The sequence below is a fragment of the Eleutherodactylus coqui genome, chromosome 10, assembly GCF_035609145.1.
Source record: "Eleutherodactylus coqui strain aEleCoq1 chromosome 10, aEleCoq1.hap1, whole genome shotgun sequence".
Lineage (NCBI taxonomy): Eukaryota > Metazoa > Chordata > Amphibia > Anura > Eleutherodactylidae > Eleutherodactylus > Eleutherodactylus coqui.
The window spans coordinates 65,965,405-65,981,018 of record NC_089846.1 but is presented as its reverse complement, the minus strand read 5'-3'; the positions used below and the strand labels follow the sequence as shown (position 1 = coordinate 65,981,018).

Below are 15,614 nucleotides of genomic sequence, written 5' to 3'. Positions count from 1 at the left end.
ACCTCATGAAGCTAACTGAGAGAATGACAAGAGTGTGCAAAGTTGTCATCAAAGCAAAAAGGAGACTACCTTGAAGAATCTAAAGGCTTTTAGATGGGACGAATGTCAGACAAACGATGCCCGACACTCGTCCCTGCAAATACTAGCTCCCATGCACCTGTAAGGCAGCTAGTATCGTTAGCTCTCACCGGGAAAGCTGCAGGAGGTTTCTCTCCTCACTCTCCCCCTCCCTTCTCCCCTCTCCCCTCTCCATTGACTTTACATAGCGGCCATTCAGTACTGAATTGCTGCTGTTTATACTGAATGATCAGCGATTAGCTTATCGTCCATTGTTTATGCAGCATAAACAATGGACGATGAGCTGATCACCCAGTGTAAATAGCGGCCGTTCAGTACTGAACGACCGCTATGTTATGTCAACGGAGAGAAGCTGGGGAGTGTGAGGAGTGAAATCTCCTGCAGCCTCCCTGCCCCCCTGCTGGCCGCTCTGTGAGCAAGCCAAAGATACTAGTTCCCGTGTAGGAGCACGCGAACGAGGACACACAGGGACGAGTGTTGGGCATAGTTTGCCCAACATTCGTCCCATGTAAATGGACCTTAAGATATAAAACAGTCTAGTTTGCTTAAAACTCTTTTGTTTACCACTCATAGTAGTTTTTAGGTCTTCAATATCAATCAACAATGTAGAAAATTAAAAAAGCATGGAAAGTAAAGGTGTGTCCATACTTTTGACTAGTACTGCACTTTGTGTGAATCTTGGCCCAAAATCCCAATGTCTCCTGCTACCTGGGAAGTATCACATAAATCACAAGGAGTTTTACTATCATATTGTGGGATAATTTCTAAAAACAAAATCACCCCAATGTGGCTAAACCATTGCACAATGCATGTAAGTTTAGAGAATGTATCTCTATGGATCGTACCTTCATCAGCAAAATTACAAATATTACATTTATTCTTCATGAGATACCAAAAATTGACTGCAAACAAATTCATGAGTATCTCCAGCCCCTTATATCTCACTTTACACATGACCTCCACTAAAAGGTCCTACAAAAATGAACTTATTTTTACTTGAAATAAAAAAAAATGTCTATTTGGATATAATTATCATATGGTTACAGATTTGTATGTCTGATCTACTCAGCCTTCATTCCTGATGAACAGGAGCGGTCTAATGCCTTTTCCATTTCTCTCCCCATATTGAGCCTTCACACGCAGATCAATGATTACTCAACTAATTTAAGGCCTTTCTCTTTACTCATGTCATATCTCACAAAATCCATAACCTTCCAAGGGGGTAAGCGAGCTAAGTGAAATCTGGACAAGCTCTGCATGACTAGACACTGTATCTTGCTTTATGTACCTGATCGCTTCCCTTTGTCTCATCCTCTTGTATCATACCCCCCCCCCAGCTGCCCGGTGACACCAATGGACCCATGTTTGATTCTCCTTCTTATTTCACATAGATGGAATTTTTGTAGCTTCATTTTCTTTAATTATCCGATAAGTCACCCCATCCTGTACTTATCAGACATCTCCGATTATTGCACCACCTATAGACTATTCTTTTCACGACTATCTGATATGGCGGTCTTTCTTCTGCCACCCACCTTTCCAACAGTACATAACTTTGGCTATGTTACATGGGTGGTGTGGTTCTGTTCCATCAGATTACCACTAACAGAATAGCGTAATCTGCTGGGTGATAAAGATAGAATCCTGATGGACTGTTGCAAAACAGATCGGTCATGGATCCTTTAAAAACTGCACCCATCACACCATTATGATCCAAGCCTTTGTCATATGGTATTGGGTGTACAAGTTTTACAGGATCCATGAGAGATCTATTTTGTAAGGGGTTCTAATTGATCCCAACAGAAAAAGATGGGAACATGTCAAGTAGGTTCATGTTGCCCGATAAAAGGGCATCATAAAATACTGATCCTCCTTCATTACAAAAGAACAATGGAGGAGATGGCACACGCCTCTTAATAACTTTGGTGCATCTCAGGCTGTCTGTTTACTAGAAAACAAAATTTATGCCCGCTATGAGCAGGTAGATTTCCACTGCTTTTTGCTCCATTTTCTGGTGTAAAGCTTGCTGGTCTGAGGGTGGTTCTGCTACCTCGTGCTAAATCCTGCCCTCTTTTCTCTCTAAGTTGTATTTTTAAAGAGGTGCTGGAATTTTATTAAGTAATTTTGGAAAACCTCCCTCTTCAGCAGTCCACTGGGCTTCTGGGCACCCTTGAAAATAAGTCAAGCTGTCATTGCAGCTAGGGGCCTTCTGAAGTGCCCTAGAGCTGCAATGTATCTCTGCCTATTAAGACATGCTTGTGGCCTGTTTTAACAGATTAGCTGCAGAAATACCATGCACTGAAATACTGTAGTACAAGTATATGGTATAAGCGATCAAGACGGAAAAAGTACAGAATAAGTGAAAAAAAAAATCATTATTATTGTAAAAAAATAAAAGGGTGCTGAAAAAATAACCCTTTTCCCATATTTATAATTAAAATATATATAATATACATTTGGTATTGCAGTGTCCATAAAAGTCTGATCTATAAATATAATGCATTATTTATCTTATGCATTTTTTTCTGACGACATTCGCTGTACAACACCAGAATTGTGCTGTTTTGGTCACCATGTCTCCAAAAAAAAAAAAGCCTTGGGTCGAAATGTTGCCTTTTTATAACATGAAGCAATAAAGAGTTCTGGATTTTTACTTCACACCCTTGATGCTGCCACTATTTTTCGTGCCTTTGGATTTACTGTGGGGATTTGGAGGTCCGTGACCCCCGAACGGGGGCTGTGCATAGAATACCTTTACCTCCTTTGGAACTATATTTAAGTGCTGCGGGATACTTGGTGACGAGACTGTATGGCTTTTAGCCACGTCAGAGGATTGGCAAAGGTTTCCAATTGTTTTCAATGGGAAACCTTGCGTGCACATCATACACCGTGCAATGTATTTTACTGTCCCAGAGAAAACAACGGGCCATGTGTTCCAAAGAACGCAAAAAGATAGGACATGCGGGGGAAAACATCGCTTACGTATAGGACTCCAGTCAGAAGAATGGGATTCATATTTATGCAAGATTTGGGAGTCTTGCAATGCACAAATCTTGTGCGAGTCTCTTAGCTGTGTGAAACCTGCCTATGAGAGATGTTGTTTAAGGAAGGGCGAGTATGTGTGATGCAGCCAGTATTATCCCTAAAGAACGCCGTGCCATCCGCCTGTAAGCAAGCCGCTGGTATATAGGACTAGAGGGAGTCCCCCTCGTCCTCCTTACCTGCGATGACCGATGATGTTGCTGGACAGGTGGTGATGACCAGGCTATAGACAAGCAAGCGTCGGCGTTGAGTCAGAGTAAGGACCTTACTGCTTAGTTGCGGATGGAACAGAGAGATAAAGTGGAGCAGATAAAATGCCTCGTGTGAGGGACCCCAAGCTGGAGGAACCAAAAACACGTAGAACATCGCACCAGGATGGTCCCCGTTGGGGCTAAGGGACCGTAGATTGTATCCTTTCAGGCAAAAATCCCTGGTTAAGAGGTCCGCATGTTGATTTTCGGGACTAGCCCCTGTTAGGTTGGAATGTTTTAAAGTAATTTTCCCTTCTGGTGAAATGAAATCACATGTATGATAGGTTTCTACTCAAGTAAAGTTCGGGCTCAAATCACACAGGCGTATGCAAATTGGGTCCATGAATAATGGACCAATTTCACTGCTTTTGTATGTGAAGCTTGCGTTGTGCATTTTTCAAATTTTTTTCACATCTGTGTGTTATCCATCTTCCATGCAAATGAATAAAAAAAAGCTAGAAGACCCTAATGAGGTTACTTTTTTTGTTTTGTTTTGGTTGTCACCTGACAACATATGTAAAATATGTATGTATGTGTAAAGCATGCATGTTAGATTAGCTTTTTTTTCTTTTAAACACTTCCCTAGATTTTATGGTGTATTTTATGTGAATATGGCCAAAATAGGATATGCTGCATTTTTTTGTCCACACATGTACATGTGATTTGGCCTTAAAGGTTTTGTTGCAAACAAATCTGGGTCCGGCTCAGTCTGCCCACTGCTGCATCATCATCCTCCACCTGCATCTTGCAGTACTACGAGTAATACTTCACCTCCTGCATGGAGAGAAAGGGTTAATGCCGGGACTCCTTACAGATTTGTGATCAGGGGAGGACTCTTTAACTGTTTAGTTATGAAGATTAATCAATAAAGATTTAATTATGTTGTTATAACCTCTGGCCTCGTCCATCAGGGAGCTGCCAAAGAACATTGTGCCTGCGTGGGACCAGGGGAGGGCGAATGGCACGAAGATCACTCTAGAATTAAAGATATAGACAGGCTGCCATGTTACTCAATGCACTATTAATATTCATGACAATTCCCAAAACAGCGCCTCCGTAGTGTACTAGTAGGACCGATATCTACGGCTGGGTGTAATGGTTACTCCATGCATGTGACCCTACATGAGTATGTTCAGACAGCAGGAGCCATCATGGATTCCACCACTAAAACCTTGGCAGCTATCCATAGCTGGGCTGCTGCCATGCAGATGTAAGGCTGTAGATGCGGATTTAATCCATATCAATGGGCAAATGTATGTGTGGAATTCCAGGCGCAGAATTCACGTCAGACTGTATTTACACGGGCGAGAAACGCGTGTGATTTCCGTCCGATGTGATGAAAGGAATTTGCATGAGTGAAGAACCCATAGTTTTTTGTATACTTATACACATGGGAAATTTTTCAGTCATACTGAGTCCCAAATAGAAAAATGTTAGCATGTCCTATCTTGGGTGATTCTTGGTCAAGAATGGGTGCATTAAAATAAATAAAATCGCACTCATATGCCACTTTCCATTTTAACTATTTGAACAACATGCAGTTTCTTTTCATGTGTGTGAAAAATCACATGGAGTGCGGTTTTAAAGCTGAAACTCATCACATAGCTAAAAAAGTTTCAAAAAAGGTGACCTATATCACACTTGCCCGTGAAAATACAGCCTCAAGAAGTCACATGTCCCTTTTTTTAAAATTCTGCATGCGGCTTTGAAACTGAACTACGGCGCAGATTCCCCTTTAATGTAATGGAATGCGGATTTGCCGTAGAATGTGGAAAACTTTTGCAACAATATCCCACTACGTGAATGTACCCTGATGGGTTTATCCTTGCTGTGACAAGAGCGTAATAATGACAATGACGTGTGAAATGGGTCAGTCCTTTTAGGACCAGACTGTTATAGTGACAGTAATATATAATAGTTCAGTCCTTCCTTGGACCAGAGTGCAATAGTGACTGTGACATAGATAATGGCTCAGTCCTTCCTAGGACCAGTCTGTAATAGTGATTGAATCTCAGTGATTCTTACCTTGAATTGTGCGCTTAAAGAATGCTTTGCAGGCCTCACAAGATGCAACCCCGTAATGATATCCAGATGCGGTGTCCCCACATACCAGGCACAGTCGCTTGGGGACAGACCTTAGAACACACTGCATGGTGGGGTCATCACTAAGAGATGGGGGGCTATCGGCAAACAGCTTGTCCCCATTATCCGAAAATCCAAGTAAAGCAGTGGGAGAATCCAGTCCCTGAGACTGTCCTCCAACAGACAACCCATAGCTGCTGCTGGTGTCCGACATCCCGCCGGGGCTAAAATATCCCCCCGTGTCCATCTGTAGAGTAGGACTGGTGGGCTCCGCTTTTACCTGAAGGTTCAGATTGTGCGATATCCCACACAGAAACCTGGAAGACAAAGATGAAGGCGTAAAGAAGCTTCACTACAGTAACACAACAATTCCTACAGCATACTAGTCATGATCGGTCCTATGTACCAGACTCATGGAGCCATGACATAAACGGCAGTTTCATATGAGCATATCAAGGCCAGCTTCACGAGCGTAAGTGTATTTGGACGCACATGAGCATCGCATAATTGCGGAATTCTTCTTTTTCTTTTTAACGCACACAATTAGTCTAATTAGTTTAATAAGTTTAAGATGTGTTCTTTTTCCTGCACAATTACGCAGTGTTTCACACATCTAACGTATTGTGCGAATTTGCACGTCGCTATTGACTTCTATGAGGACTTTTGGTGTGCAAATGCGCAGGAAAATACAGCGTGCTGCGGGTTGTTATTTTTGTGTGACCAAAATGCACAGGAAAACGAACGCATGTAAATGAACCCATTGAAATAAATGGATACTGCAGATTGCGAATGCAAATTTTGCGTGCACAAATACATCCATGTGAAGCCATCCTTAAGCCACATTTCTAGGTCCATAATATGACGTGTGTCCCAGACAGACTGCAGGGTTTACTGACCTGAACGGTCCCCATCATAGGACTATCGGGTCAGTAAACGCCGCAGGCCAGGGGGATTCCATATTATGAACGGAGCAATGTGGCCGTAATATACTCATGCGAATCTGGTATGTAGGGAGTTTTTAATAAAACATGCTGCTTTCGATTATGGCATATACAAGACACCCCCTAAGGGCTCATTCACGTAAAAAAACGCGCCACTTTCTCTGTGTGCATTTGTGCTGTGTATGTGAACTTTTTTTCATAGTGTACACTTAGACCAAGAAGTAAGATTGTGACAAATTTGTCACAGTGGTTGGATGATAAATTTGGTGCACCGATAGACAACTTTGTCTAAGTTTATACGGCATATTGGTTGATTTACCAAGTGCCAAATACTTGTGCCAACATTTTGCTAAACTATATCACATTTAAGCCATAGTCCGTTTCCGCTAATCCAAGTTCCTTGTGGCGTAAAAAGTGTCTAAAGTACATAATAAATGTGGTCCAGTCTTTTGCGGTGCATTTAGCGGTGTCGATTTCTCCCATTCTGTGTTATGTCTATAACATGGAGGGGATAAAGCATGAAAAACTGTAAATAAGGGAGATAGAACAATACCTTCACAGTGCCACCTATTGGAAGGCAGCATTCCTTCAAGTCAATGTTAGATTCTTTATATAAGCCTTGTAACAATAACCGAGAATTAATATTCAATTGTTTTCAATTTCCAGTCATTGTTACAAGGCTTGTATAAGGAGTCTAATATTGACGTGCAGGAATGCTGCCTTCCAATAGGTGGCGCTGCAGAGGTATTGTTCCATCTCCCTTATTTTCATATTACCCAGAGGAGCATGGATGGCCTTATAAGTCTCCTCAGTCCTCACTCACCATCTAGGTCCTCTCCCTAAGGAGATAAGATAGCCTTTCTGGAAAACTGTCCTGCATCGCCCTCATTCTCATGGAGAGACATTCACATTTGGGAAATAGGACACAGATTTCAATGAAAATCTGCGCTAGTAATTCCCGTGGTTTCCGCGGATCTGCACGTGGATTAGCGTAGTTTAAGGTCAATATTTTTTCCCAAGATGCAGATTTCAGATCCTCTAGGCCTCGAGTGTTCCTTACCCAACACCACAATGGAATATTCAGTGACTGTGTAGTAGTAATATAATAAATGCCGACCAAACAGACATTATTGTTTTCCTCGTTAGACGTTGATAGAAATCTTAACGCAACTTTATCGTTACTCCGGATCAGTGGCAAATGCTGCCTGTAAACAGGCTGAAGGAATGTGGAAGGCGATATCATCTCATTTATCTGCTCAGTTAACTGCGTCATATCCAGTCCTCTACCATATGCAGATGATAACACGGACCGTAGAGTACCCACAGTACCTCGCGATTGTCTGTGGTCAGCAGACCCCATTCCAACAGGACCCAACACAGAGAAGGTGCGAGATGATAATGATAGAAGGAAAGAGTCAGACCCCATTATAAAAGCTGACATGAAAGGAGAACCTGTTTCTCGCCTTCTTCCCTTGACATCTCGATCAATACCGCTCAATGGCCTTTGAAAGAGATGCTTAACATAGATTCTGTCCATTTGACTGTCACCCCCTGGAGAATATTTGGAAGTAGGGACAAGAACTGCCTGATCTCACAATATCACAGCCCCCATATTGCTTGCATGAATAGCGGCGATGTCATTCCTTGTTAGCCATGAGGAGATCGGAACCAAGCTTGAAAAGGATGGAGCCTCAGACCACCGATCCCAGATACCCCATTATGCTGTAAACCCATATAGACCATGCTCAACTGATTCAGCTACAGGGCTTATTATAGGCATATGGCTTTCGAATTGTGTCTGATTGGTTGACTGACCACTGTTCAGAAGAGTGGTAACCTGGCACAGACCAGTAGTGGGCACCATATTCCCCAAGAGCTGTATATATCTGTTGGGAGATAAGCTGCACAGATTTGTTCACACCAACAATGCCCGACGGACCACAGTATCTAAATTATGGGGCCCTTCATTTTGCAAAATGCTACATTGTTTTTATTTTAAAAGCCATAGAGTGCATTACGTAAGAAGGTCCTTTCTATGGTCCACAGATTGCCGGCGAGCAGGTATGCCACATCGTACAGCCTGAACTTTGTACACGCAAATGTCTGACTTTGAGAGAGGCATATTTGAGAGATAATTGGCATATTTCAAACGAGGGCATCATATCATGAGATGGGTTTGTGAGGCAAACAGCTATGAGAGCAAAGAGGAGTTACTGGTTGTTGAATATCTAGACAGCTGCAGTATGTGAACGGGCATTATCCTGTTGGTCGATACCATTTTGGATGGTGGTCATGAAGTATACGACAACGGGTTGTACCATGCTTTCACAAGACACGCCTTGAAAGATGTCAGGATCATGAATTGGCCCACATGGTCTCCAGATGTATTTCCAATAGTGCATTTCTAGGATGCCACAGGTAGATGCATTACGTCATGTGGCCACCCACCACAAACTATACAACAGCTGATTGCACAAGTCATGTAGGCAAGGAGCAGGAAAGCGGAATCCCCAAGCAGATATGAAATCCCCCTTAGCAATATCTTTGCCTGCCTGTCTATATATTTATGCACAGCTCATCTATCCAATCCTGGCATGTTGGCATGTTACATGCTCACTCTTTGTAAGTGATCAAACTAGAAAAGTGGTTGTTGTAATTACTTCAGTAATTCCAATAGTAAGGTCACTTGCATCCATTAAACCTATGTAAAGGGGGAAGGAGGTATGAAGCATTAGGTAACATTCACACAAGGCAGATTTGTTGAAGACCTGTCCGTTTTTGCAGTGTGTGCATGGTGCATTCATATACAAAGGAATGGGACAAATCTCCTGCGTGTGAAGATACTTCCACAGGTATGTGATTGGCTCGGATCTCTCATCTCAGCCATCAGATGAATGCTTTTAAAGAACCCAATTATCCTTAGCTTCTACTGCCTTGCATTCTCAAGGGAAGCGGTTCCCTGGGGGGAGAACAATATTTTCTGGTCATATTATTGTCCCCCAGGAGAATAGGGCTCCATAGTTATCCCATTTATTGTTTGCATATTGCCCCATATACAAATAGAAAAAAAAATAGAAGATGTTCTCTTTGGGGTTTGTTCATACATAGCAGATTTTCCACTGCATGAAATCTGCTAAGTGTGAATGCATTCTAAATAGAGGATATAAAAGAATATAACAATTTATGATCAGAGTATACACAAGCAGAATCCTATATAATGTTATATATATATATATCATTTATGCTGACTATACAGAAGCAGGATATATTCCAAGGCGACGCATCCCTCTCCTGTCTACAATATACGGGATAATGTAAATAAGACCATCAGTCCCCAGCAAGCTCGAAAACCATAGAGAAGCTGCAGGATGTGCCCAGGAGACTCCTAACACTCTTTACTATATATTTTATGGGGAGTGGGGGGTCTATTATTCCTTATAAATCCTCAGCTGCCACAGAACCTCTTTCTGAAGAGCAAGGGGAAAATTCCTGTTTGCCATTGATATGAAACACCCCCCTGCTTTTCTGAATGAAGGTCTGCGGGATCCGAACTTTGTATCATTGTGTTTTGCGGCAGCAGGAACAGCCAGCCTTATAATTTACACTGCAGCTGCTGAAAAACCTCCCGTCAGTCAGGACGTACTCACGCGGGCGATTGTGATACGGATGGAACTTGCACGTGAAAAGAACACATTATTAAATCTGTTTATTCACATGAACGATTTTTCTCCCGGACCGATGATCTGAGATAGAAAAACCGGAGTATGCCCTATTTTTGGGAAATTCTTCTTTAAGAATCGCCCATTATTTCCTACAGGAACGTGAAAATACACTGCATCGCACTCACATGTAGATGCAATTTTTCATTCAAGTGTGATAGTAAAAATAAAAGGAAAAAAAGATCGCCATTTTCACAATGTGTGAAAATTACAAGTGCAGCAATGTGTTTTTCTGGCAAAATGCATCACAATCGCAGGTTTACAAATGCAATATTGGACAGAGTTTCTCGGACTGGTACTGCACTCGTCTATGTGGCTGCATCCCCAATCTATAACTGAAATGAGAAGGAACTTGCTGCAAAAGGGATCTGCAGGTAAATGCTTATGCAAGAAGAGATAAGCATTACCTATTGTGCAAGCTGCTGATCTCTGTATAATCGCCAAGTTCTCACATTGCAATGTGCCGTTTGTATGTATGAGTGTGGGCCACGGAAAAGTAGCCCGGCACCACACTCATGAAAGTTGTCTAAGAGAAAATCATGGTTATTCATAGCAACCATTCACAGCGCAGCTCTTAGTTTACTTCAGCAGTATAAAAAAATGAAAGTTGTGTTGTGATTGGCTACCTTTCCATGGCCCAACCTTTATATAGACGCCCATTTACCTTTTCTTGATCTGTAGCAGTCACCTGATATCCTATATGATCAAGCTTTGCAGCAAAACATAATCCGCTTATCAGACAAATCTTAACGAGGCGCTCACTTAAAACTTTTATGCCATCACTCTGACAGAGAAGTGTGATCGATCTGGAAATGCAAAATATGGAAACCTCTGTACTTGGGACTCAATGACTGAACCCCAACTGCAGAGGTGTAACTAGAAGCTCTTGGATGCCAATAGGAAATCTGCAACAAGGCCCCCTACCTACCATGTGTCATTTTTCATATATTGTGTACACTATGGCTGGTACACTTGTTGATCCAGAATTAATGTAAGTGGGGTGCTTAAACAGCACTCACACTGAAATGACCACGTGCAAAGTATCAAAAATCTCCAAATCTTTTATTAGGCTACATTCACACGGGCGAGAATCTCGCATGAATATTTACTCTTTTCTTTTGAATGGCGGTATTCACGTGACCCTTTTTTTCCCCGTTGCTGCAAGGATAGAAATTGTACCATGTTCTATCTTTTGACCCATTGTTTTCAATGAGACCTCAAAAGACATCGCATGGCACGCTCACGTCGTGCAATGTGAGGTTTTTCATTGAAATCAATGGGAAACACTAGCGACTCTCTGATGTGCGTGAAACAGGAACGCAAAAAAAAAATCCCAATTTCACAAAAGCGATGCGAGGTGCTTTTGAAGAAAAATGCACATTGGCAAGCATGACATCATGTGAATTTAGCCTTATTATGACATCCACCAAAGACTCACAGCATAGAACATTTTAAAAAATCCCCAGAAAATAGAAATAATTTGTATATCTGTATGTATCTCCACTGCAACAGTAGATAATTCAATGTTACCACCCAGCCAGACCCAACATTATAATAGTATAACTATATATTTATATTCATATTCAACAATAGACAGGAAAACCACCGGGTGTGTTATATGCAAACACAGATCATACTAGACCCACAAATACCAATAGAAAGTACCAATCTATATACTCTCACAGCCATTAAAGCAATATAGCCCCATTCGCACTGCCAGAACAACATGTAATAGTTTAGCCAACGCATGCCCAGGATACCACAAGATACCCCAATGCGTATTTCCACTGGGTTGGCTTCTTCAGGGGTAAAATTACACTCATTTATAATACTGGTTTATTCTTATGTGATAGAGAACCCTTTGAACCCTCTAAGGTTCGAGGGCCCGGTAGTGACTGCTACCTCTGCAACCCCTATAGCGACACCCCTCTTCAACTGATCACACCTTCATGATGTGTTTGATTGACAAGTTCTAAAAATGTTAGAGTGCGGATTTGCAGCAGATGTCACAATTTCCATTTAATTCAAATGAAATGAAAGGGCAGAAATCGGCTGCAGATCAGCAACAAAACCTGCAGCAAGTTAGCCATGTGTGAACATACCCTTAGTGGAAGTATTATGAGCATGTTAGATTGATATGGATGGAGCAGAGCTAAGTTTGACTTTTGCAGAAAGCATAGTGAGATTCGTAATCTTACCAAGGTATCGTTCAGAAATGGGAAAGTCAGAACCTCATTTACGACAAGGGTTAATTACCTTCCAATGAAATTGGCCCTATCGTACATCAAGGCACAAACTACAGATAGTGAATGAGATATCCAGTACTATGAAAAGTGACTTGTACCAAGACTTTATGCATTGGATTGCGATTCATTCTTGCAAAATAGAAGTCAATAATCTGTTAATTGATTTGTTAGATTTGGGCAATCCAATGAGGCCAATAGAGTTCCCATTACCCTTGGCTTAGTGTAATAAAATATGAAACCTCAAATCATCGTCCTCCGCCCTCGATACTAAAGGTATTGGTTCTACCCACTCAAGAAAAATGACTTTAGTCATTGTTAAGTCATCACGTGCCGAGGTTTACCAACACATCTTGTAACCGGAGGATATATTACCCAAAATTTGGAATATTCCCTTCTAGACCTAAAAGGTGGAAGATCCAGAGGGCAGCGACCCCGCAGAGGTGGTAAAAGACAGACATCAGGCCAGATACTTACGAAGGTGACGGATGCTTGTCCTGCTGGCTTGCTGGCATATCGAGCCAGGATAATTCTAAGTAATCCATGTGCAGGGGAGATGAAGGATTCTTTCTGGACAGACAAGACCCCAAGCTGTGAAGTGTCTCCAGCACAGTGAAATGGGAGAGCCGGACCACTCACCCCCCCTCCTCCCTCCGCTCTTTGGATTTGCATAGAGAGAGTGCTGTAAGGGGGAGATGGGACACATAATTGTAGACACACACAGAGGCGTCTATAGGGAAACAGTGACTGCTTACTAGTAATAATAATTAGCGGGTATAAAATAGCAGCATCCCCTTCCTCAACCCCGTGCATCCTTTATGGGAATATTTACTGTCACTTATAATCCCGTCACTCCGTACACTGCGGCCTTATATACTCGGATAGCACATCTATTAGTGCTCCTACATAGACCGTTCTATGAAGATTCCACGACAGTTGAATCAGATAGATATATTGAATGAAAGAAAGATACTTATGAGCGATACTTACGAGATAGATACTTATTAGACAGATGAAATGATACATCGATAAATAGAATGAAAGAAAGATAACTATAGGAGATAAGTACTTATTAGGCAGATCACTATGAGCGATAGATAATTACGAGAGTGATACCTAGGAGATATTAGATACTTATTAGAGAGAATGCAAGATAGATTTTTCCGAAAACGTAGCATGCACTAGATATGGCACTTTATGGGCTTTGCTATAGAGGAAATAAGTGCCTGAAAAGACACAACAAAAATGTGACCAAAAAATAAAAATGCCACACTAAAAATGCTTCTAAAAAACATATAAAAATCATGTTTTTTTGTTTGTTTGTTTTTACAACCCCCAAAACAAAAACTACACAAAAGAAGTTTGTGAAGGAGGCTCAAAATAAAACTAAATTAACAAACTTTGGCTACAGCTCTAAGGGCTCATGTCCACGGGGAAAATAAGAATTAAAATCCGCAGCGTTTTTCCCACACGCGGATCAGCGCCTCATAGGAATGCATTGACCACCCGCGAGTAGATAAATACCCGCGGATGGTAATTAAAAAATTTCTGGAGCATGAAAAAAAAAAATGGACATGCTCCATTTTAGTGCGGATCACGCGTGCGGGAGCTCATAGAGCACATAGCTCTATTGATCTCCCGCATGAAAAATCAAAGACAATTACAGTGCATCCGCAGCCCAAATCCGCGGTACAAATCCGCAGCAGATCTGATTTTCCCCGTGGACATGAGGCCTTAGGGTGAAGACGGAACACTTTATTGTTCGTACGAGCGAATGACAGCGTTCACTCATTCGCGCTTGCGGCCTGTTTATATAGGCAGATAAATCGCTTGCTTCTGAATTCTTTACATTCACTGCAGCAGTGAATGAGAGCGAGTGAACGATCAGCATTTATACTGAATGAGAGCAGAATGAGCCAACGATGATTTTCATGCCCATATGAAATGAATACTGAGAAAATTAATTAGATCATCGTCCAATTGTTGCCTGTGTTTACACTGAACGATTATCATTCGAATCTGAACAATCAGCAATTTTTCGTTCCGTGTAAATGCACCTTAACTTACGATTTACAAACATACGACGTGTTTAAGGTTCCAGGTGGGCAGCGCCTTTACAGCCAATCTCAAACCTCCCCTTTATTAAAGCTCATTAGCCTCAGCATACTGTATGAGCAGCAGGTACCCAATAACCATATTATTCATAGTTCAGCTGCCTGAACTTTATACCAGCTCTTGTGCCCCCATGACTCCAACCCAGAAGCCAACACTTACTAAAACTGGCATTTGATACACTGGTCTTCATGCAATGTGCAATGGAGTACGATGTGACAAACATATCAAGAGGCACGTCTCTACATGTTCTAGCGTATATATGCACTATAACTTACGCCATTTTAGTAAACTTACCAGGCCGTTCGTGGCCTTGCCTCCTTCCACTACGTTGTACTTACTTTTTAGGAACGGGGCAAGGATTGAGGAAAGAGGGCAAAAAGTTGCAAAATTTTACAAAAGTTCAGCTTACGCAAAAAGTTGTGATTATTTTTCTTTTTACTCTAGAATTCTGGAGCATGGCCCTTATTAAATCCCCCCAACAGTCTTGTGTATTTATGGCAGCTAAACAACCACACCAGGCGCTAATATTGATTCTATGTGTACATGTCGGTGGCTTAAGCAGCTATTTCAGAAGTGGGTCAGATACATCCCTCCCAGCGATTCATATTTTTAGCCTTATTAACAAGATGATCCGGGAGGTAACGGAAGATTTAACCATCACTATATTTGGCCAGGTTACCACAATGCAGTCATGTCGCACTCCTCTTGCTGCTTTATGGCATCAGGAAGACATGCAATGTTAAAGAATAAGAAGTTTTGAAATTCCCATTTGCACTCTGCATTAAAGGGGTTATAAAGTTATCCCATTTACAGTATAGGGGATAATGTTATGATTGATGGGATCCGATCACTGGGACCTTCACTGATCCTGAGAAGAGAGGTTCGGTCAGTCCCCAAACAAATGGAGTAGAGGTTGCACAGGCGCCACTGCTCCATTCACTTCAAACACTGCACCGAAGACTACTGAATTCAAGCACTTCAGCAATCTCTGGCGCCATCATCAAAGTGAATGGAGTGGCCATCCATGTGCATCACCTCCTGCCCCATTCACTCAGGGACCAACCGGACCTCCATTCTTGAGATCAATACGAGTCTCAGAAGTTGGACCCCCACCAATCATAAATTTCTGTGACTGCAAAATTG

The 15,614-nt window shown here is 41.8% G+C and overlaps 1 protein-coding gene across 1 annotated transcript in view; it reads right to left on the bottom strand.

Moving 5' to 3' along the window:
- The window catches only part of LOC136579766 (estrogen-related receptor gamma-like), a 34,970-nt gene extending 22,069 nt beyond the window's left edge, over nt 1-12,901 (bottom strand). Inside the window, exons 1-2 of the mRNA XM_066579832.1 lie at nt 12,834-12,901; nt 5,397-5,770 (exon numbers count right to left, since the gene is read on the bottom strand). Of these exons, the coding sequence (XP_066435929.1) occupies nt 5,397-5,770; nt 12,834-12,901 (442 nt within the window). The remainder of the gene's footprint in view (nt 1-5,396; nt 5,771-12,833) is intronic.
- Between the last annotated feature and the right edge of the window lie 2,713 nt (nt 12,902-15,614).